The sequence below is a fragment of the Triplophysa dalaica genome, chromosome 1, assembly GCF_015846415.1.
Source record: "Triplophysa dalaica isolate WHDGS20190420 chromosome 1, ASM1584641v1, whole genome shotgun sequence".
Lineage (NCBI taxonomy): Eukaryota > Metazoa > Chordata > Actinopteri > Cypriniformes > Nemacheilidae > Triplophysa > Triplophysa dalaica.
The window spans coordinates 16,403,377-16,428,903 of record NC_079542.1 but is presented as its reverse complement, the minus strand read 5'-3'; the positions used below and the strand labels follow the sequence as shown (position 1 = coordinate 16,428,903).

The 25,527-nt window shown below is 41.4% G+C and overlaps 1 protein-coding gene across 6 annotated transcripts in view; it reads left to right on the top strand.

Annotated features, from left to right (window-relative positions):
• cep89 (centrosomal protein 89) overlaps positions 1 to 25,527 on the top strand; it is a 73,674-nt gene that overhangs the window by 44,162 nt on the left and 3,985 nt on the right. For all 6 annotated transcript variants that reach the window (XM_056753141.1, XM_056753159.1, XM_056753132.1 and 3 more), the window contains one exon: positions 7,202 to 7,371. In XM_056753141.1, the coding sequence (XP_056609119.1) occupies positions 7,202 to 7,371 (170 nt within the window). The remainder of the gene's footprint in view (positions 1 to 7,201; positions 7,372 to 25,527) is intronic.

Genomic DNA, 25,527 nt, shown 5'->3' with positions numbered 1-25,527 from the left:
TCATTCAGGATGATCACTTTGTCTCAGGAAAGGTCACTGAATCTCTAGCTAAAAAGCTCACTGAATGCTAAACACATGCTCCTGTGTTAATATTTCAGTTTTTAAGGCAGTGGATTAAAATCTTTCATGACTGTTTTCCAAAGCTGGTTCCACACACTCACGTGGGTTGTCACACTGTGACAGAATGAATGATGTAAGACTGTATAAGCATCCAAGTTGACACTGATTTTCTGGAGCATTTGGCATTGAGTGGGTTAAACCCGAAGGGGTGATGATGGTGGTCTGTTCACTCTGTAACCCAGAACATCCATCATTTCAACGATCAGTATGCCATTTTGTCAAGTGCATGTTCTCATTTAAACACAACACTAAGCTAATTTTCTCAGAACTGTGAAATTTAATACGATCATTTGTTTGCTAATAATGTAATACTGCATCCTTTTTACTGAATGTGATCATTTACCTCTTTAGGTTGGACAGTAAATCTTAATCTTAAATCTTAACTGACAGCAATGGCTGACATTACTTGTACTTTCAAATAAATTTGTTTAGTTTTCCAATAAACAAACCATCAAATAAGGACCTTTCTGTTTTGGACTTACAAAGAGAGACAATATAGATTGGTTATTTGTATTGTTTTGTTTCGTTTATTCAACTTAAATCACTTTGAGAAAATAATACAATAATTCAGTTGTAAGTCACATTAGGTACTGAACATGCACATTCTCTTGGCCTTTGAAAAGGCGTTGCCTGTCCTCGCTGTGCAATTTTAGCTCCTTAATGTCTTAAGAACGTACTGGTGCCTCAGCTGACCCATCTGACAGCGAGGTCTGTACAGTTAGAGATTCAAATATTTCAGAAGCATATCCGTCTCAGTGGAGAGATTGAAAGGGAGTGAAATGACAGAGACAATGATAGGCCAGGTTCAATAGGGATACAGAGAGCGGGGCTATGCAGAAGACGCTCGTTTTTTTGGCCTTGTTCAAAGTCAGACTGCAAGTTTTCACAGCAAATCTGTTCTGCCAGATAAAATAATTGGATCCGCACAGTATGTCAAGCTATTAAGTTCATGTCATTTTCCCTTTATGCTTTTAGAACAAGAGAGAAATGTCTTTGCCACCACACCAGAATCTTCATGTGCACACTGTTAAACATTTATTTCTGCTTATCAGCTCCTGTCAGGAGGTTAAGTGTTTTTCTGTATCTGCTGTTTTGAATTTTTAACAGATTGGTCGTACCCAAATTAGGAATTTACAATGGATTTAGATTAAATATTGTTATGTATATAAATCTGAGAGTGTTATTGCCATAGGCCAACTTGTTTAATTTGAGATTTATACAAAGATAAGGTGTAGTGCATTCTTTCTATTTCTGTGTGTTATTTTACTGCACAGGATTGTTTGGCATCCTATCAAAACAAACCCATCTGTCACGCTGCCTGTCAGAGAATTCTCTCCTACAGACGGTTTCATTGGACGCATGCGCCTATCCTGAAGTTGACTTCCTGTTTATGTTTGTTGATTGGCCTGGCTAGTGGCTAATACTAGAACAAATTATATTTTATTTAATTTATTTTGATATTTTACTGTACAATAATTGTATTAAATAAACAATTTGTTATATTTTATAGTATATATATTTAAAAGAAAACAATGGGTTGAATGGATCGTGTAACTTTGTTGTATTTAAGTTTAGGCAAGTAACGCTGTCTTCACAATTGACTTCTTTTTTGACAAGAAAAAGTTTACAACGGTGCTTTTTTAAATAAAAAGATGCTTGCAGTGTTGTGGATTCAAATAGCACCCACCAATGTAGAAAGATAGGCTTTGTGCACAAAGGCAGCTTAGAGAGACAGGCTTCACAGGCAGCATAACGAAAGTCTATTTAAATAATAAACAAACCGTCTTTGCAAAAAACAATCACATATTTAAAAACTACAATTTTAATTTCTTTCTAATAATGCAATCAGAAGTTATTGAAAGTGAAAATTCAACTTCCATTTATACAAAACCATGCTCCAACCAGCATTTCAGCTGCCATTAAATTTTTTCGATCTTGAGCCTTCTCGACCAATCACGTCCCTGGCATGTTGTTATGAAACAACAGGTATCTGTCTTTGGTTAGCTGTGAAAAACGTGCTTTTAACTTGCAAGCTAATGTAATTTACTTGTTATTTCTTTTGCTTGTTATCAGAATTTTTCTGCAGGCACTCAAGCATGCATGCGCAGTATGCATGAAAGTTTGTTCATGTCGTTGCTTTGAAAGCGTTGATAGTGCTTCACCTGCCCTACTGATGCAGACACATGTGATGGTCAGGTGTTTTTGTTCAGGTATATACTGTAATAAAGATGTTTGGACTAAAGGTTTTAGTGCATTGAAGTTTACTCACTAACACCCTGCAGATTAGTGTGGTATTAACCAGAGGATTTAAACTTAATCTGATTGAGATTTTTAATTCAGCTTTATTTTTCTGTAATCTCCCACAGCGTTATCCAATACACTGATCTCTTCCCTCAAAACAGGGCAGGCAGAGTAAAGATGCCATAGATCACATATTCAGCCTGTTTGTGAGTAACAAGTCTCTTAGGGAGGTAGCTGCTGGGTGTGTGTGTTGTTTATATCAGACCCAACTCACAGGTCCCTAAGTGAGGCCCTTGGCTTCAAAGATGCTTTTAGAGCCAGGATTTAAAGGCAAAAGCTCTGTAGGTTTGGTGTTTAAGTGGAAGCTGTGTGGAAGATCTGGAAAAGATTAAGGGAAAGTTTCTAAGAACCATGAATATGTGAGGTGGGGTCATTTGCATTGTAATAACTATATACACTTATGCTTCTTTTTTAAAATGTTCTAGATTAAGATTCTTCAATTTTTGTGAACCTTCAATTTTACTTTAATAAGACATTTTTGCTCATGATCCTCTGAAATCATCATACTGAGCTGAAACCATTAGACATTACGCGGCACAATGGGATTTTTACCATATAATCAAAGTTTATATAAATAGATTGAGCATTTTGGCTGACACAAAAGATCTTTATTTTCTCAGAAAACCTAGACGTCTACTCTCGAGCATCTGACGAGTCTTTGGTCCAGCACCTTGATTTGTTTGGCCAACCAGAATCAAGATACCAGCTAACAGGATCGTCTTTTTTGGTCCTTGGCCCAACCAGAATCAAGATAACAGCATCGTTTTTTTTGTACTTGAGCCAACCAGAACCACGCGTTCTAAATGTCATGTTTGCGCCTGTGTAAAGCATTGCTGAAAGGGAAGAAGACGAATGCAAATTGTTGTATTGTTTAAAGAAAAATTGGCTTGATATTTATTATTTAGTTTGCCCGTGTGATCGAAATGGCTATGTTATGAGTGGCAGTTGCCAATCTTACTTTGAATTTCCACTTTCACAGCTCTGCTTTTCCACCAAAGCGTTTCTTCAATTGTTTCCAGTGGAAATGCTGCGTTTTTGAAAACGCAAGCAGCTGGCGTTATTTTTTGCGTTAAAGCGCCTTTGTGGACACAGCCCCTAAGATTGATATTCGTCCGAAGTTTCAGTCGCAGAAGCTGTAGTTTACAGATGATATTGAATAATTAATTTAGAGCCTGATCAATTCGTTTCATAATACATTAATATGTCATCAGGAGGTGTGAGGATTTCTTTTGTATTGCATGTATCTTTTTCATGAAAGCTTTTAATAACTCTTTTTTTTCTTTTTGAGCTCTTATAATTCGCATCAATTAAGTCCTGCACTTTATCTCTCTCTATAACTCTTTTAACATCAGTCCTGCAATTTATTTTCTCAATCCTGCATGTTTCAAAACCGAAACCAGAACGTCAAATGCGCAAGTGCTTTTCTTCCGATGGAGACGATCCTTTATATTAGGAAAGACTTAGGAAGGTGCACCTCTCAGAAAACATAGACAAATAAAGATCATTTTCGATGTTTAATCATGACTTGGAGCATTGGGATCTCGAGACGAGGGCAACGTATTCACAAGGGCAATGTATTTATTTTTTCTGAAAAACTAAAATTCGTCCACCATATAGCTCACACCTTTTTCATCTCTTCCGAGTTTGCAGGTTTGATTTTTAAAGTGAATGCCACATTTCAGCTCTGCACTCTTTCGTGAATTGACATCAATCTGACGCACTTCTACCAACACTGGGATTCATAATGACTCTGAAATATAGGTGGACTCCTCCCAAAAACACCATATGGTTTGATTTCTTCAGACTCCAGGTCTGTCTCAGCCTCCTAATGAATGTCAAAGACTCCGGCCGCACATTAGGGAGCTGTGATTGGTGCCATATCTGCAGCTGATCTGAGCATCTCACAACAGTCGATTTACTGCAGCGGCTTCATTAATCTCAAGTACCATTATAAATATCCTTACCCTTGACAGAGTCTCTCAATGCGTAATATAGTCTTACACTACCAAACAATTGACATTTCATGCAATATGAGTAGATAAAAGATACAGTTTTTGCAAATTTGTTTCTAAATTCTGTTTTTAATTCTAATTTTAATTTTAATTCATTTTAATTAGCAACCAGCATTTAATAGCAACTCTTTTTTATAGTGTTTTAAAAGCTTGCCAGCTATGCAGTGCTGTAAAGCAGAACTTGATTGTCAAGAAATGCAGAATTTTTTTATTCGTTTTTTACATTTTAGGTCACCACAGAATTATAGGGAAAAGATAAATAGGCTGTAAGACATATGGCCATGATGAATCACAATTTAAAAAATGTGTTTTCACAACATCCGTGGTAACTGTCCCTGCATTCCTGTCTCAAAATAATCTGCTACGACAAATACAGTTGCTTCATAAGTAAATTCCTTTTTAAATCATAGAACAAAATGTTTCAAGAAGGGTTCAGAGACTGGGCTCTTATATGTTATGAGTATGTGCACAGACCACTTCCCTATAGCTCTAAAAAATGGGAAATTTATGACTAAATTTGAGGGACCATGTTGAAGGAACTCGAAGTTACTTAAAGACAATAACCTTTCACCTTTCTTGTCTGATAGATATTATTTGTTGTTGTTGCAGTTCACATCTATTCAAGTGCACATCGTCCCCCAGCACAGCCTGTAGGGAGATCGCAGTGAACATGAGACTTAATGAAACTTTTTCCAACATCGGGAGTTTCCAGGCAACCACCATGGTTACGATGGAATGATTTATTTAGTCATAGTACACAGATGTCTAAACCCCTCACCCATTTTGATACAGTGTGCTTTGTCTGAGATTAGAGTTGCCTTTTTTAATTATGTATATCTCCCATGCTTTTCTACTAGTAGCTCGTAAAAACAACTTTTAGTTTTAACATTTAGAACACCCTCTTCCTTCTTTGAACGAACTTGATCGGACAGAAATCCAAAAAACAAGACCTCCAATCTTGGCCATCCAGAAAGAAAGAACAAACCTGTATTCAGAAAGAAAATCTGCTTCAATAACAGTTGACAGGTTGAGCTTCCCATCTTTGTATAGGTCTCCTAAACTGCATCACCTGGTGCCTCTCTTTAGCCTCGCTGGTGCCTGCTAGAATAAGGCCAAGAGTATCCATTTTTAATAACGCCAGTTTCGGCACATCATTGCGTTTCCTCAGGAGCACTTGAAAGCAAAAGTTTTGTGAGGACAAGCACCATCATGGACAGCAGAGTGAAAATGGACAGAAATGGCGCTCCAAAGACAGCATTTTCCTTCATTTGTCGGCTAGATATTTCAGTTCTACAAATAGCTCTAATTGATGTACCATGATGGTGTGGATGAAGGGACAGTTTAACCTGCTTTTAAGCTTTATCCACGTTAGCACCTCCTTTATAAACGCACATATCGCATAATACAGTCCACCAAAGGTCACTGAAAAGTCATCATGTGCAATAAGCAAATTGTCACATTTGTTTACTGATTTCTCCTTACAGGTTTGTGGTTTCTCAGATCCTCTTTGACCCGATCGCGACTTCGACTTTCATACACTACTGCATCTCACTATGATGTTGAAAAAACAGAGGCAGACAGAGACAGACTAGCAGTAATTGAATGCGCTCACACACATGCACAGAAAGAGCTGTTGACAGAGGCTTGTTTATGTGGAGTGTTATTGATCGATGTATGTATGAGACAACGATTGGACCTGTATGTGCTCTTAAACCTGACTGTATACAGTCAAGCCACTCTCTCTTTGTCACATACATGAATCCTTTCTGACATTCTCCGTGCATGCTCATCTCTGTTCTATTCATGAAGTATAAAACATAGGGATCTGTTAAAGAAATCACTGCTTTTCAGCTTCCTAGGTTAACATGGAAAATGTCATGACGGTTTGTGTTATATGTTCATTCAGGCATTCCTCCCCCTGGGTCTTGATCTCATAAGGAAACCATTCCTAACATATATTCACTTGTGCGTTGCTTTAGCTTCCTCCCCCTATTTTATTAGTCTTGATCTTTCATTATTCTATTCCCTGGTGTCGTGTATTTACGATGAGGCATTTATGAACCGAGCATATCTGACTACTCATGTCGACTCATGCAGCTGTATTTATCTCTTTGCCCTCTGCTATAAGAAGACGACTTACATCAACAGGCTGCCTCTCCCTTTAAACCACGGGAGCTGCGCAAGTGTGCGCGTGTTTGTTTATCTAAACAGCTCACATCTGTTTTAGCAGCAGACAGGCCAACATCTGTTCCTCTCATGGTCACAGCTGCCCTGTGTCTGCATTTCTGCGCATTACCCCAATATCACATCACACATTGTGAATTCAGAACTCCACTTCATACAGTACGTCAACACTCATATTTGGGCAAGATTGACCTCCAACCTGTTAAACTTATACTTCTTATATCTTTTATATCTGGGTTACTTATATCTCAAAGTCAAAAGGTTGGATGCTTCACTAAAGCTGATGAAGTATCAAACCTTCAATTCATGAATAGTTTCGTGGACCTGTATGTTTAGTCTAGAGATAATACTTATCATGCACTGGTTAGACAGGCAGACAAACACACACACACGTTTAACCCTGTCTCCATATACATACACTCACACAAGCCTGTAATGTAGTCTTTACCGTGCTGTATGGTCTCTGTCTCTGGCTCCTCCAGGGTTATCGGTCTTTGATTGTTTGATTGTTGTTTAAGTGATATTCCACTGTTCCTCAGCGCTCTCCAGTGCAACTGTTTTCATCTCTCTACCAACTGCTCTAGGTGTACAAGTGGCAGGCGTCAGCGAGCGTCTGCACGCTGGGTCGGCGTCTGCACGAACAGGAGGAGGACTTTGCGGGGAAAGCAGCGAGTTATCAGCGAGAGATCGGGCACCTGCAGAGCCAACTCAAAGACCGACAGGAACAACTGCACGGAGCTCTGCAGCAAAAGAGGTGATCCTCTCTCTCCCACACGCGCATGCACACACACACTCTGCCTTTAGCTTTGTGTGAATGGAGGGATGCAGCAGAAGAGGTGAGAGCAGTAGTGGAGCAGCTGTCACAGGAGCACAGACCAATAACAGACGAGAGAGAGAGAGAGAGAGAGAGAGGGGAGGGGCTCTAGACAAGCTGGCACAGCTGCAGGCTCATCTGTCTAAATGTTCCTGTTTGTGCACTCTCGTAATTATGCTCACTTTTCTGTCATTTGTTTCTTTCTCTCTTGTAACCTTTGTGTTCTGCTATTCTTGCAGTTTGTTTACAGTATGGTGTTTCAGTTTGTGACTGAAATCGGTGGAATATATAATAGACATTTATTCATCATCTCTGTATGGCCGTTTTTTGTCCCTATGAGTGCATCTGCTTTTGAGTGTGGATGCCACGGGCAACCTTGCTGCAAAAGAAAAAAATACACAAAAACAGTTAAAAGGGAATTCTGCATGTCTTTAAAAACATGTCATTCCCTCTTACATTCACAAAAATGATTACCACTTCAAGACTGACAAGAGCCAATAGATCTTATGTGAACTTACAGGACAGCCTGTCCAAGGTTGTTATGAGGCTGTGGATGAAAGAATGCATCTGTTGTCTTTTATTGTGCTTCAGCTGCTATGTTGTAAAGACCCGGGTTGTATCACACCAGGGATAACAATGATAACTAAAATGATTTTTAAACGTTTGAAATTTTAAGAATTTCTAAGGGCTTTTTTACTTGGCCACAAAAGAATGTACAATATCATAAATACAAGAGATAATTTGATTTTAAACATCTTCTGAATAAAACCTGAATTAAACATGCTTATAGACTTGACAGATATATTAGAAGATTTAATACATTTTAAAACTCTCATTGGTATTTTTCTACATTTTAGAGCAATAGTTAACTCATCAAAACAATTAAAATAACACAATTGTAACTACACTCGCAGAAAGGGTGTGTTAACTATTAACATACTGTGTTGTGTTTTTTAATTCATTATGTGTCATTTAAACACAATTTGTGTTTATTTTGTATTACATAAACAAAGGGGCAACAGAAGTTGAATTAAAAGCCACACAAAATGTGTTTTCCGAAAAATATCACATAAATACAGTATGTTCAGTTGAGGGCAACACGTGCCGTCCTTAAACGAAAAACTGCTATATTCTAATATCCTAAAAGCAGCCTGCCTTTGCCTAGAATTTGGAAAAATACACATGGCATTTTAATTTTCATCCATTCTGGGTCTTTATTGGCTGCATTATTTGGTCCAAGCCATCCATTTCAAAAATATTTTTTTAAATAAAAGTTTTTTTTGACACAATTATATTTTTGTTTGTAATTCTAAACAATTAATCATATTTATATAATACAAGCATGTAAATTTATATTCATATAATTGTACAGAGTGCACAGAGATCATTTTGAGATAATGAGATGCATCTTACCGACACTTCCCCTTGTGTGCAAATAACTATTTTTCTTACTGTAAAAAGTGTAAAATGTGTGACATTGCATGAGGAGTAGGTATGTCCAAACTTTTGTATTTTGACTTTTATTTACATAAAGTATTGTGCAGTATCAAAGTGTGCACAGCACATACAGTACATTTCCATACAGGGCAGCCTGTACCAGGCTGTCAGACAGTCAAGGCAGGATACAGTGACCAGCTGAGGACAGAGTCACACACACAAACCCCAACAAACACACACTCTTGGAATCAGATACGCTATGCTGTCTGGACCTCTCACTTCATCCCCATAAACTAGGACACACACTATTCAGAATTTGAGCTATGTCCAACTCAACTCAGCAGCACTTCCTGCTGTGGGCACACACCCATTAAAAGCTCAGAGACGGTCTTACTCTTCTTCTCACTCAACCTCATATCTAAGCTTTTTTAAACTCCGTTCCCATCTTCAGACTGAGTAAATTAGGTGTCTTTAAATGTCAGCATTAATACATCACTAAAACGCTTCTTCTATAGAAGAGATGTTTAACTACAGTGCATGTATTGGTACAAACCTGTAGATATTGTTTGTGTGGAATGTGAAAAAGAAATTACAGCTTTTTTGTTGACTCACTAATCATGCTTCACAATATGCAGCTGTTAAACCATCTGGTCCATTCGCTTGATTTGTTCCCTTTAAATGTCATTGCTAATTCAATTTTTGATATTAATGAAGGAGGGACTATTGTTCAGGAAGTGATGTGGCATTCCTTGCCCGTGAATCACTACGATGATGTAATCTATAGATGGAACAGCATGGCCATCACTTCATTTCAAATTCAGAGTTGTCCTCCTGTGTTTGTGTGCGTGTGTGTGCGTGTGTGTCGTGCGTGTGAGGTGACCTCTTCTCTTTGTGACTCAGTGTGTTGTCTGGATGAACATTTAAACTGACAGTTACACACTGACAGGCACAAATGGCAGTATTTTGGTGTGCACAAAAGAAAAAGTGATTTAGAAATCTAGTTCACTTTGCAGTGGATGCTGGTAAGAAAGAGAGAAAAAGTTTAAGGGGGAGCCAAAGGTGGCCAGGTAGTCAGTCAGGCCACATGGCTTTTGAGTTCCAGAGAGATCTTATCTCTGGCTAATCCTTCTGGTTTGCATTGCTTCTGCAGGCCACTGAAACATTGGCTTAAGATCATTTGGAGAGAAGCATGTGTGCTCTGAGATTCTTATGTGAGAAAGTGAGATAAAAAGCTTGGCTATATCTCAAATGTCACTTAGTTGTGTCAGAAGAGTGAGAGTAAGAATAAGGAGATATGAAGGGAAGATTTATGGGCGTATGTAAATTTTAAACGTTTTTTCCAGCTATAACTATGGGCACATGATGTACGCTCAGTGTCATTATTGTATTATTCATTCACATTTTTCCCAGCAGTGTTGAATAAAAGGTCTGCATTAGACACCATAGCAGAGCTGTCATTCACTCTCAATTGTCAATGACTTTTCCTTTAATGTTTCCTGTATGTTTTTCACCTTCTGAACATCTGTCACTTTCTCTGTTCAGTTAGTAAGATCATGTGGACCTCTCTCATGATGCGACTCTAAAGCCATCAGACTGAGGTGAATGAACATGCTTATCACTCTGGTGAATTTACTGACAAGACTACCTCAGGAACAATGTGAAAATGACAGATTCTCAAATGACAGCCTGCAAAAAAGGATTGCCATTCTACCATTGTGGTAATCTTTTTACAGAAAACAATAGTTTGACAGGTGTTGTGGTTTTATTAATGTGGCATTGTACAAAAACTGTGTGAATCTGTAGAGAAGTGTTTTGCTCGTCTTCTTTCGTGTCATGCTATTTTTATGTTCTGCAAACAGGATTGGGAAGTTTTTACATTTAAGTATTGACAAACAATTAAACTATCCCTAAGCCCCTCCCCTCAAATGCAGGTGTGCCAATGGCAGCTAAGGATTAGTTGCATGGGTACCGGAACTCGGACAACTCGAGGTTTCAGCGCCATAGAGAAGCATAGTAAAATCCCAAGCTCTCATTGTTTTTACGCCGTTTATACCACAAAAATTGTAAAACGATAACATGAGCACATGAGATTGAATTTATTCAGATTGTGCAATCTGAATCTAGTGTTTACATGAAAGGTAGATAAAGTGATCTGAGTGATTTGCGTGTTTACATTACAAACTTCAAATCTGATATAATCTGCTGACATATGCACACTGCACTAGTATTCACCTAAATACCCACTAAATCAGTGATTTAATGTCATGTCATGTATATTTTGACATGACATTGTATATTTTATTTTACAAACGCCATTTTTTTTTAACATTTTATAAAGTCGAGTAAAGCTTTCATGTTGGACAGTGGTTAGAGCATGGTACTAGCCATGCCAAGGTCATGGGTTCGATCCAAGGGGATTGCACATAGTCAGAAACAAATGTATAATACAATGCAATGTAGATTGCTTTGGATAAAAATATCTGTCAAATGCATAAATGTAAAATGTAATGTCTCGTGTGAATGAAACACGAACACATCCGATGCAGTTGTACCATGGTAAATCCATGACAAAACTACCAAGACCCACCAGAGCTGCAGGGAAACAATAATTAAAATAAATTATTAGCAAAAACTAATACCGAACTTTAGATGTGATACTATGTATTATATTCTGTTCTGTTTTGGTTTGGTTTTGTCTTCTGTGACTGATTTTCATATTTGTTAATTAGTCCCAATTGCTTCCATTGTTTACACAACTTGTAAGTCGCTTTTGATAAAAAGCGTCTGCTAAATGATTAAATGTAATGTAATGTGGTCCCTAACCCGATTCTGTTTTATCTGATTATGTTCCCCTGTGTATTTAAGCCTGTCTGTCCCTTTAGTTCTTTGTCCGGTTTTACTTGCGTTATGTGTGGTTGTGTGCCCATGTTGTGGATTCATTAAATAGCCTTCATCTTTTGAAATATACTCCTTGCCGTGTGCCTCAATATGCTACATTCTGTGACAAATAATAATGTACAATTCATAAACGCAAAATAATGTCTATGTCAATGAAGCAAGGTCGTTACAGCGACTTACCATGTTAAAACCAGTAAATCATTCAAAAGCACATGTAAGTAAACGATAAATAAAATAAATGTTCGGAAGCCTACTACGAATATAAATAAAATTTTATGATCAGATGTTTTTGCCTGTATTTGTACATCTGCAAAATGTATCATGTTTGAAAAGGAAAATGAGAAATTGCATTTTAAAACAATTTTAAATACAATAAAAATTAGATATGACAAGCATATGGAAATTTGTAACGCTTGGTCAGATTTATGTTTTTTGGTTTCTTTAGCAACAGCTGCTCCGTTCTGTGCGTCATACGCCCTTACGTCTGTGCGACCCAGCGTCGTCTTTGTACATGTGTAAAACTTCCTACTTCGGTTTTTAATCTGATCAAGTGTTTACATGGCCTATGAAGCGGATTAACCACCCCTTACAATCCGATTACATTGGTCCATGTTAATGTAGCTACTGATTCCAGGTCCCTGAGAGGATTGGGAATGGAAATTATTTTATTCTATTTGCTATCCTAAACAAGAATGTGGGCGTAGTAACCTGCATCAACCCAATCCCAAAGAAAACGGTTGTCGTAATCTCATGAATTTACAATTTTCATGTGCTCAAGCAGAACGTTAATGTCATCATGTGCATCAGCAAGGTATCACTGTCTAAAAACGGTACAATTTGTGGGTGCATGCTAACATACAACCTAAATAGCTAACTGTTCTCACGTCATGTTCATTGCGGGTCAAAAACATATACACAAAGGTCTATGTGTCAGTGCCTCTAAATATTAAACTGACCGGCTTCTCCCACTTGCATTGTGATCTGTAAACCATTGTTTCCAAATTAATCTTATCTACCATATTTATGGTAAAATATTTGATATATCCCTCCATGATATACTTAAATCCCACTACAATGCTCCCTGACGAGAGGGTGTGCAAAAATGTGTAAAAAAAAAAAACTTTTCGGGAAAATGCTTTCACACTGACAGCTCTCATTGTAAGACATTAGCGAACTCCGTGTGTTTGTCCGAATTAGCGACAGTATCTGAGGGGGTCGGGGTTTAGCGATAGGTCAGTTATGGGTACAATACATTTATAGAAATAAAATCCTCTTTCTTTGTTTTACGCACATACAGAAATATGTGAGAATAAGTTATTGTGTGTATGTGGCTAGTTGACACATATGTTGATCATCTTTAGTGAAATGGGCAGGCTGATTCTTCTTTTATTAAATCTGTAATCCATTACACACCACTAATGAATTACACTAGGGCTGCTGAACATGTGTGTGTGTGTGCGTGTGTGTGTATGTACATGTCTTTGGGCAATGGTAGTGATATTGTGTGTGTTGGATTAATGTTGCTGAGTGGACATTTGTGCAGCCTAATTTACCGCAAGCTTTACATCAAAAAGAGGAAAAGTGAACAGATGACACCAGATTATACCTGCCACATGAAACCTGTTATCTGGCCATGAGAATTTAACCGATTAAAGTGTTAATTTACCCCAAAATTACAATTCATTCATCGTTTTCTCACCCTCTTGTCATTTTAAACGTTTATGACTTATTCTACAATTTATTTTTACCATTGACTTGCATTGGTTTTGTGTGATACAAGAGAAGTAAACGTGTACCGCCATTGTTCGGTTACCATCATTCTTCAAAATATCTTCTTTTGTGTTCTGCAGAAGAAAGAAAGTCAAACAGGTTTGAAATGACAAGCTGGTAAGTAAATTGGGTGAACTATAGGGTATATTATTTTACTGCAAAATTAACCGTGTGAGCTCCGTTCTGTTACATCAGGCATTTGCTTGTATCTACGTAACAGAGACAATCCACTTTAAGCTCCACTTTAAAATCCACCAATTTCCCCACGGTGCAACATGATCTCACCATCCAATTTGGGAATACCACAATCACTCCTTCCAAAACAACCAGGAACCTCAGAGTCATTTTTAATTAACTGCTGTCCTTGAATGATCACATTGCAAAGACAACACAGTCATGTCTTAATATTCCTTTTTCAACATTAGAAAGGTTAGACCCTATCTCACTGAGCATGTTGCACACCTCATTGTCCAGACCCTGGTAATCTCATGGTTGGACTACTGCAATGCTCTCCTTGCTGGTCTTCCTGCAAAGGCTATCAAACCACTCCAGGTGGTTCAGAATGGAGTAGCACGCCTCGTATTCCAACAGCCCAACAGCAAACAAGTGGCGTCTTGTATTGCCTTCTCAAAAAGGCAGCAAGTCGCTTTCCAGCTCATTCTCTTCCACAACTCCTTCCTGGTGAAACATTCTTCCTAACTCAGTCCGGTCAACCCTATCTCTCACAACATTCAAAAAACAACTTAAAACGCCTCTGTTCTGTGAATTCTTGACAGACAAATAAAAATAACTCTCTCTTTGTTTCAACAGGTATTGGTCTGGCTTTTACTGACTAGTAACTTTCTATTAGCAACTATTGTATTATTGCTCCTGTATGACATATCCCTTATTGATCACTAAACTCTGGCTTTGGATAAAAGCGTCTGCTAAATGGTGTTAATTTCGTTGATGAAACTAAGTTGAAAAGTATTCGTTAACAACATGTTTTCACTGACGAAAATTAGACGATAACAAAATAAAAATGAATGCATGATAATGAAAACTGTAATAAAAATATACTTACATTCAACTAATAAAAACGAGACGAAAATAATCTTGTCCCACCTGGCGGACATCAGTTTGCGAGCATGTGCTACTTCTCTCATATAAGCAGAAGAGAGAAGTCTCTGGGGGTAAGCAAGCGCAGACATATATTCTGTGTCTCCACGTGGTTTAAAAAGCGTCTTTTTTCCTTCACGATCGCCGGTAAAACGCCGCAAACTTGAAGCGCGACTGCAGGCGAGACAACCCCGAAACACATTACAAAGGCTGTTAACTTATCCGCTAACACGAGCTGCTGCATAACATGAAATGCAACAAAGTCAGCAAAAAGAAAACCAGCACTGTCCTCTACTCATTATAGAAGTAGTTATAGTAGAGATGGTGGTCTAGTGGGTTAAACCACTGAACTGGTAAATCAAAAGGTTGCTGGTTCGATCCCAGCAGCCACCACCAGTGTGTCCTTGAGTAAAACACTTTACTCCACGTTGCTCCAGGGGGCTTGTCCCTGTAATAAGTGCACTGTAAGTCGCTTTGGATAAAAGCGTCTGCCAAATGCCTAAATGTACATGTAAATGTAGAAGTGATGAAGTGAGTTAAACTGTACATTCGAACCAAAAATGTAACATCTTTGCATGAAGATTTGTAATACAATTTATGTCTTTTTGAAAGCTATTTCTCATCAACTACTGTCTTAAGCACCCCGGATTCGGACCGGGACGGAATTTGTTCCGGACCCACCAAGTTCCTTACAAGTTCGACACGAGCACAAACCAGTGTAGGGAGACGATCACGTAAAAAGCATTTATTGCTGTTAGACACACCTCTTTTGAATTGTTTACAGTTGGCAGAGAGCGTTTTGTGCACTGCTTATGCACGCAGGGCGTCTTTAGTAGTGTTTACCGACTTCTTCAGGTAAAATGCCTAGATAAAATGTTGTGAACGCATGTTTTGCTTGGCCGACTCAGCTCGTCTTTCTCTTGATCTATCTGTGCCGCGAGCAGGGTGTTCTGCCAATTTATGCTACGCTATCAAATTGTGCTACCTCCATACAAAACAGGACTAACCCCTCCCCCGACCCTTACACCTAAATTACCTCTCTTCCAACCCAATCACAACACAAGGGTAGCACAATTTTATGGGTATCATAAATTGGCAGAACACCGGCAGAAAACAGAAGTACATTCAACCGACTGAACGGACGGCTTTTTCAAAACTCTGTCACTGTTTCAGACTGCCTTGGCATATGTAAATGGATGTAATTTTTCTGTAAATGTTTACATAGTTTGTTGCCCAGACGGACATTTGTGCTGCACAATTCACTAAATTGACATGGAAGTACTGTTTCATAAGCAGAAAATATGTCAATGAGAACATCTTTTTGCAATTTGTTGTATAAAATGCAGCACTGTATGTAACAGTTAAGACAGCTAACACAAGTACTACTAGATGACGACATGATTTTGATGATTAGCATATAAAGAGTTGATTTGCAAAAAATAACTTGTAGCCTACACAAGATGTTCAAAAACAATGTTTTTATTGTGCATTGAAATTAATATCGATGAAACTGCAGTTGAGTTCTTTTGATAAAGTGATAATATAAAATACAGCTTACTAACACAATTATAACATGATTACATTTTTTTTAAACTGAGTTATCTGTTTTTCCAAAGAAACTCTTCATATAGAGTTGTTTTTTTAATGTAAAGTTGTTTTAAATGTATATTTAAAGCAAGTTTTGTAAAAATAATTTACCGGACCTTTGACGTTGACAAAAATTCTGATTCAGAATTAGGGATGCACCGAATATTCGGCCACCGAAAGACTTTTATCACCGAAACAATACGGCCGAAATGTTGTGATTACACAAACAGATACCGCTCCTTTGATGCATCTGTAGCGGACGTTATTCCTTTAATCGCAGCACTAAAGCGTCTCCTAAACTGCATGCTCCCTCAGGGCTCTAGAGTGCGACCAATATTCCTTTACGTGTGTGAACCAGAGGTCGCGTAGTCCCAAAAATTCTTTGTCATTGACAGATTTTTTTACCAGTGACGCCGTCATTCTGGCAGATTACAATGAGGTCAATTTGTAAACACCCGTTTCCCTTTAGGGATATGCTCGTGAAGCGATCTGCGTGTCGTTGTCTTCGACTGACTAGACATGTGATGCGATTTGGGAAAACCCGTCGGATGTCGCGCTGGGACGCGGGAAAGACAGTTCACCTATCAAAGTAAACCACATAACATGAAAAATTATGAAGTATTAATGCACATTTTCCGCCAGTCCTGTGTAAACTATGGCATGCAAAGTTTTTTAATGATGTTAATGGATAATTATAGATTAACAAAGTTCGGGAGAAGCCAGAGCATATAATTAAGACCGGCTGGTTCGCAATCAGCAATCATAGACTCCAACCTATCAGCTCAAGCGAACCAGCACTTAAGTAGACCAAGATTCTTACCTGAAGCCATCTCAAAGGATTACACATCTACACATCACAGGAAGGACGTAAAGTATTCAAGGGATCATACGGGTTTGCAATCGATGCAGTCACGCAGCAGGGCCGATCCGTGAGGCAACATTTCCAATTACATCTTCCCGCAGATTAGGGAAGCGTTTCCGTATCCCCAATTGTTTACGTCGCGCAACTCACCTCGTTCGTTCCCACGTGCAATTGCTGCCGGCACGCTAGCTCGCTGCTAAACGCCAGCTCATTGCAACGCGAGCTCGCTGCTACACACCAGCTCATTGCAAACGCTAGCTCGCTCCTAAACGCCTGCTCATTGCAACGCGAGCACGCTGCTACACGCCAGCTCATTGCAAACGCTAGCTCGCTCCTAAACGTCTGCTCATTGCAACGCGAGCTCTCTGCTACATGCCGGCTAATTGCAAACGCTAGCTCCCAGCCAGCGTTTGCTCACTGCTAACGGGGAACGAGCGTGAAGACGCCGGCACCAGCAAACATATGCTAGCACGTCGCACAAGATCGCCGTGATTCGACCCAATCCAATAAAGATACGCTCAATGACAACACGTCAACGTTTCAATGGCTGTGCAATAATTTTGGGGGAAACGATTCACTCTGTCGTTCCATGCAGCAACGTTGACTCTAATCAACCCCAAATTCCATGACTCAGTTCCGATAATTCACAATATATGAGAATGTACATAATTATAAACTGACTTTACTAGTGTTGAACAGCCGAACTCGCTGTCACGCAAGAAGCTGGGTGAGTACAATCTTATAATACATTTAGATTTATCCACTGTCATTCCGCGGCGCCACCGCACTCAAGATTGGCATATCGCTGGCCAGCACGGAACCGTGCCGTTCAGCGAACGTCAGTCATACTATTGTAAACTTCCGGAGATTAGTAACATAATCGGCACTTCCGAAAGGGATTGCTGGTTAACAAATGTGTCCGTATCCAACGGGATACGTTTCTACACAGGGTGTCATTCCCATTTACATCTTGCCCAAATAACGCACGCACCCGTTGCAGTTAAAGGTGCAGTTTGTAACAATTTCGCAGTAAACTATCACTAAACCACAAGCAAGTGTTTCATATAGTAAATACTCCGTTGAACACAATATATATCTCAAATTATTCTTTCTACTTGTAAATCGTGTTTGTCACCGCCTTCTGACGTAGAAACCGTAGGACCACTGTGTCTTGGACAAAGGTGGAAGTAGTGTCCAGCGTCTAGTTGGCCACAAGCTTGTTACAAGCAGTAACTTTTATATATGGACCACAAATATATGCAATACAACCATAAACTTCATTGCTCTACTCAATACGCTAACATGATTTTGCGTTCCCGTCTGATCGATGGCAGTCAGCGGTGAAGACAACAGATCCCATCATTCCACCCGCCTTCACAGCGTCAAGCTACGGCCTGTTGTTTAGATCGTGCACCATGTAGTGGCGGTTGTTACAAACTGCAGGGTTAAGCTACACAACAAGGGCACGCACCAGTATATTTACCAGTTGCTTAAACGCAAGATCTCTATGGTATCTTGTCTGCCAACCTGAACACAACCGCATCTTGGAATCGCAACGCAGTCACAATGTTACCTCTGAAATAATTCATTGTTTTTTTTTACCCACACAGTGCGCACATCAACTTAAAGATACATGAGCATTCCACAAGTCGGCTAGCCTAGGCTGCGCTCCAGGTTAGCCATTGTCGATGCCAGTTGGGGGCAGACGGGACATTTCCCGCTCCCTCGCACGGCAACCGCCAGCACAGCTTGAGCTGGCCTGCAACAGCACTGTCCGGTCCGTTTACCCGCTAAACATCACTCCTCCACCTACCCAAGCACCCGCCTCATGGCCAGCGGATCCACTACTAACAGCCGGCGCTTGCCAGGATGCCGTCACCGGCCTGAGGAAGCACCAGTTGGCCGCTCCAGCGGAAGCCACAACTACCCTCATCTCTGCGACTCAGGCAACGTCTCAGCATTCTTTGGGGACTGCTGTCCCCTCTCCGATGCCTTTAAACGCTCCGGTTCTGGAACCTCCTCCAGTCTTTAAAAGCATCAGGGCGCAGATTTTAGCAGAAATTCAGGCTGCTTGCACCAGAGGCAGACCAATCACCAACTCCGGTCCCTCCCCTTTCGGCCTTAATATTCAACTAAATCATCCTCTAAATACCTTGCTAACAGCCTCCAGAAACTCAATCACCCATGCCGTTTCTCACAGGACCAAACGGACATACCTCACGCCTTGGAGGAACTTCAAAACGTTTCACCTCTCATACAACATCCCCTTCCCGGATTCTTCCCTCCTCTCCATCATGTCATTCATATCCTTCCTCAACACGAAGCGTCTCCAAGCCAGCTCCATCAAAGGTTACTTGAGTGGGATCCAATTTTTCACAATTGATGTTCAAAGCACCTTCCCCAGCCATAGAAAGTCCTCAAACATCCCTGCTCCTCAAGGGCATCCAAAGAACCCAACCTCCTCCTCCAGACGCCAGGCAACCCATCACATTAGAGATCCTAACAAAATGCATCTCCACTCTTCGCAGAGGCTACCACACAAAGCACACCGCACGCACCCTCGATGCCATGTTCATCCTGGCGTTCTTCGGTTTTCTCAGAGGTTCAGTATTCACCACTACATCTCACTTCAATCCTTCAGCTCACCCTTCCATCGCTGATTTGTCCATAATCGATCATGAAACCATCTCATACTTCATCAAGCAGAGCAAGACAGACCAGGCCAGACGTGGTCATCCAATTTACATCTCCAAACTCCCTTCACCGATCCAGCCGTTCCAAACATTAACAGCATACCTCCACTCCAGGACATCACAGGCCTCATCTCCATCTGACCCTCTCTTTGTGGACGATTCAAATCACCCTGCATCACGTTTTTGGTTCCAAAAACACCTTAAACTGGTCTTATCACAATCGGGCATTCCGGCAGATCAATTTTCCACCCATTCCTTCCGCATCGGCGCTGCAACTACGGCCGCCCAAAAAGGCCTAACAACATCACAGATCCAAACACTCGGCCGCTGGTCGTCCGACGCATTCAAGAACTACATCAGGACCGACCGTGCCCACATCAGGAAAACACACCAGACCCTCCTCACCCACCTCGTCAAGCATCAGCCTGCATCCACCCTTCAAGCATCACCCCCTAGATGAGGCATCACCAATGCGCCTCCCCGCACCAGAGACAAATTCACTCCATGCCACCCACCCTTTCACGTTCTGCCATAGCAGAATGTCTTTCTCTCATTCATTGAATCCCTGCATGTCTCCCTCACCTCTTCCTGGAAGTATTATGCTTCCTCCCTCACTCTGCAGCAGCAGTCTCAATCACTTTCCTATCACCTCCTCGAAGCCAGTATCGCCGCAGCGACCGCCCCCCTCCCAGGGGCCCGTGCTTCTTTCCGTGCACTGCAGCGCAGTCACAATCACTTTCCATCCCTTCCAATCACCTCCTCGAAGCCAGTATCGCACCACGCAACCGCCCCCGCAGGGGCCGAGCTTCATCCCTCACTCTGCGCAGCAGAACGTCTCTCCTCCACTTAAAATCGAATCCCTGCATGTTTCCCTCACCTCTTCACGGAAGTATCGTGCTTCCTCCCTTACTCTGCCATCACCACTTTCCTATCACCTCCTCGAAGCCAGTATCGCCGCAGCGACCGCCCCCGCAGGGGCCCGTGCTTCTTTCCGTGTTCTGCAGCGCAGTCACAAAACACTTTCCATCCCTTACAATCACCTCTTCGAAGCCAGTATCGCAGCAGCGACCGCCCCCGCAGGGGCCCGTGCTTCTTTCCGTGTTCTGCAGCGCAGTCACAATCACTTTCTATCACCTCTTCGAAGCCAGCATCGCCGCAGCGACCGCCCCCGCAGGGGCCCGTGCTTCATACTTCTCTCTGCCGCAGCAGAATGTGTTCCCCCAATACTTGGAGCCATTGCTTCAAACTCCCTCTGCTACAGCAGAACGTGTTCCACACTCCCACCCAAGCTACAGCCACCCCATGCTAGAAGCCAGTATCGCCGCAGCGACCGCCCCCGCAGGGGCCCGTGCTTCATACTTCTCTCTGCCGCAGCAGAACGTGCTCCCCCCACCCCCCCAATACCAGAAGGGGACTATGGCTTCAAAACTTCTCTCTGCCGCAGCAGAACGTGTCCCACACCCGCACCCAAGCTACAAGCCAGTGTCACCGCAGTGATCACTCCCGGGTTCCAACAATGGCTCTACAGCAGTTAACGTCAAACAGCACGTAGACAGCATCGCGTCAGCGAACACCACCACAGGGGCACATCGATCCATACTTCTCTCTGCCGCAGCAGAACGTGTTCCAAAACCCCCACCCATGCCAGAAGCCGGAGTCACCGCAGTGACTGCCCCGGTCTTCCAAACCATGCTCTGCTTCAGCAGCCGACATGCATTTCGAAGCCAGCATCGCTGCTGCGAATACCCCCACGGGGGCCCATTGCTTCCCACCCATGCCCAGCAGACACCATTCATCCTCAAAGCCAGCATCGCCGCAATGACAACGATGCTCGGCCACAGCAGATGTCTTTCATCAGGAAGCTTGCTTCACCGCAGAGTCCATTTCCACAGAGGCCATGTTTCCTTTCCATTCACAGGCCATGCATGCTCATGCCAGAATCACGCAGCGACTGCCCCTGCAGGGGCCTGTGGTTCCAACTCGTGCTCTGACGCCATGCATTTCGAAGGTAACTTTGCTGCAGCAAATGCCCAAACAGGGGCCCATTGCTTCAAAATTTCTCTGCCACAGCAGAACGTGTTCCACCCCATCCGTACAAGAAGCCAGAGTCACCGCAGTGACCACCCCGGGTTTCCAATCCTCACTCTGCCGCAGCAGATGTCACACATTTCAAAGCTAACATACCTGCAACAAATACCCCGCAGGGAACCATTGCTTCCTACTCACGCTCTGCCTCAGCAAACACCTTTCATCCTCAAAGCCAGCGTCGCCACAGCGACCGCCCAGCAGAGGCCCGTGCTTTCAAACCATTCTCTGCTTCAGCAGACGCTTGGCATCAAGAAGCTTGTTTCGCCGCAGAGAACAACTCCACAGAGGCCCGTGCTCCCAACCAATGTTCTGCCACAGCAGACAGGCAAAAGTCAGCCTGCCGAAGCTAGCCAACCTTCCACCTTCGTTTCGCCCCAGGAACATGATTCCAATTCACGATCACAGAAGAACTCCCTCGGAAATTCACTTCCAGAGGACATGACAACATCTGCTTCATCAGGACCTACACAACCCCTCAGCCCATGGCGACCGCAAGCCACCATCCAGGAAGCCGTTCTCTCAGCGGTTTGTTTTTGGGGAGTATGCGATACCTGGCTGCTGTCCAACTCATATCCTTGCACTTTGGGGGGTGAGTTCTGGGTTCGGCCGTTTCCGAGCTCGGCGCACTCGCCCCTATTGGGGGGCGGGAGCATTCCGGGATCGGATGGAATCGGCGAGCTCGGAACCTGCCCCCCGGACAGCACGCCAAACACGCATACTTTTACTACCCCTGCTATCTTCATTATCTGCTCAGGTGAACTCGTGAAATGATGTTAATGGATAATTATAGATTAACAAAGTTCGGGAGAAGCCAGAGCATATAATTAAGACCGGCTGGTTCGCAATCAGCAATCATAGACTCCAACCTATCAGCTCAAGCGAACCAGCACTTAAGTAGACCAAGATTCTTACCTGAAGCCATCTCAAAGGATTACACATCCCACCACCTCCCCGGCTCCTCTACTTGAGCTCATGTCGATAGCAGAACTCCGGGGGGTGAGTTCTGGGTTCGGCCGTTTCCGAGCTCGGCGCACTCGCCCCTATTGGGGGGCGGGAGCGTTCCGGGATCGGATGCAATCGGCGAGCTCGGAACCTGCCCCCCGGACAGCACGCCAAACACGCATACTTTTACTACCCTGCTATCTTCATTATCTGCTCAGGTGAACTCGTGAATACAATGTTTTCGTGAGATGACAGAGCTCCGCGTCTACAGCACCAGGAGTTATGCCCGCTCAACTGCTCACGCAAGCCGGACCGCGATCGCAAAACATACAAGAGATGATCAAAAGTCCAGACACTATGCGCATGATAAACAGCGTAAAACTTGCTTCACTGCTTATTAGTTGATGTCCGTAATGTTTCCTCGTGTAGTGATAATGGCAGAGCTCTCGTTCTTTAAATGTGCACTGCACCATTTTCCTTACTTTCGTTTTATTCCAACGGTTTTTTACAGAATTTTATAGACTTCAACTCTAGGAAATGTTTTTTTTTACTAAATTTTTATTAGAGTAAGTCTCTTACCACTGTAAAGTGTTTTTTACTTGTGATATTGGACTGTTGGGCTTTTATTTTCATAACTAAACTTTAAACACGTTTTTCTCCAAATTCCGTTCCTGAACATCATAGCGCTTCAGACGAAAGAATAAGTTGGTTATTCTATTCTTAGACTACTTATTATCAACTTTGCACATCTGCAATTCTTGGTGCATTTGTTGTTGTTAAAGTTCTACAGTTAACATATGGGCTATGGGAGTCTTTGTTTTGATACACTATTATGATGTTGAAGGCCTACAGAGAAAATATTGTTGTATCTTAAGGCAATTGCACTTGTTCTGAATAGACTTTCTTGTAGTAGTCCTACAGAGAAAAAATTAAAATGCACTTGACCTAAATGCACTTTTTCATGAGAGAACATTTAATTGTACAACTTTTCAGCAGGCCAGTACCCTGTACATTATTATTTAATATACACATGAGTGGGGTCAAGTTAAACATCTTAGTTGAATTTTATTTTATACTGTGCATTGTTGCAATGTGCTAAATAAATGTTTGCATAATTTGTAATTGATTTATTATTTGAAACTTTAATTATGCAATTGCAATGCCTTGATTTTAGTAAAGTTAGTACACAGTAATAGCCATAAATGCAAGGGTACTAATAATTGGCCAAATTTCTTTCGGTGTTTCGGTTTTCGGCTTTCGGCCTTGGTTTCCTCGTTTTCGGTTTCGGCCAAGCATTTTCCTTTCGGTGCATCCCTAGAATATAAACTTTGAGAACCCCTGGTCTAAAGCAAAGACAGTGCATGCAGCTATTTCCTACAATCTCATCTCATATCATAAGCCAATAGCGTTTGAGTGTGAGAGCGCTCAGAGCATTTCATTGGTTTAATGAACTGAATGAATACGCCCTACTTAACGAGTCATTTGAGTCAAATGGGATTGAATGAACTGGAACATGTCGTTCATGGTCTAATGTTCTGTGTTCCAACAAGGGCATTCAACAATTCTGAAAAATAAAGGTAATGACCTGGTTTACTTTCGTTCTAAGGGGAAGTAAATTATATCAAAACAGTTGAATATTTCTATGGAACATTTCATTAAACCAAGTAAATGATTTACATTTAAGCATTTGGCAGACGGTTTTATCCAAAGACATTCGCATTTCATTATCCTATACATTTGTTTCTAAGTATATGCAATCCCTTGGGATCAAACCCATTACCTTGGGATTAGTAATGCATTGCTCTTACAACTGAGCTACAGGAAAGCTTAACCATTTAGATTTTAGTAGACTAAATATAATGTATATTTATTTGACTAAAATATTTTTCACATTTTGTCGACTAATACTAAAATGATGGGGTTGACTAAAATGTGACTTAAACTAAATCAAAATTTGCTGTTAAAATGAACACTGCTGCTAAACGATTAAGTGTAAATGTGAGCTTAGCTTTCTTAAGATTCCTTTCTCAAGGACATAATGGTTGATGGCTGATGAATCACCCCTTTTGGTTTTTACCCACAGCTGTGTGGTCACCAACACAGATCTTTCACCACTATACTAAACCACAATAAGAACACAAAAATCTCTGGTGTTAGCCATCCACAAGTAAATCACAGCTTAGTTGGTCTTAAGGGCGTCATACTGATGTTTCAGAAATTACATGTATGACATCACTCAAAGCAAAATGTCCCACAAAGCAAGTTAAATTGCTTTCATGTATTAACACACTCACCCTGTGGAGTGTTTACAAAGATCTCTCTCTCCTTGCTTTTTTATTCTTTTTGGAGACTTTGATGCTAAAACCAGCCAGGTCAATACTGGTCTCTCTTTCATTTATCTTTCATCTCCTGATGTTCTCCACTCAGACGTGTCACTCCTTCACACCCACTCCCGCTCGCCTCGTCTCTTCCATCTCTCTTTTGACTAGCAGGTCATGAGAATGAGAGCAAAAGTAAACCCAACCGATCAATTGAAAGGTGAGAGAAGGGGCTGTTATGTAGGAGCATTATGTGAATGATTACTTTTTATCCTGTTTTGTATTAGAGAAAGATGCAGAAAAAGCCATTACCTTCACATGACCAGAAACAACATGGAGTGTGCAATCACAAAACGTCCAGAGAACTGTCAGGACTGTCATTTTTATTATCAGATTTATCACT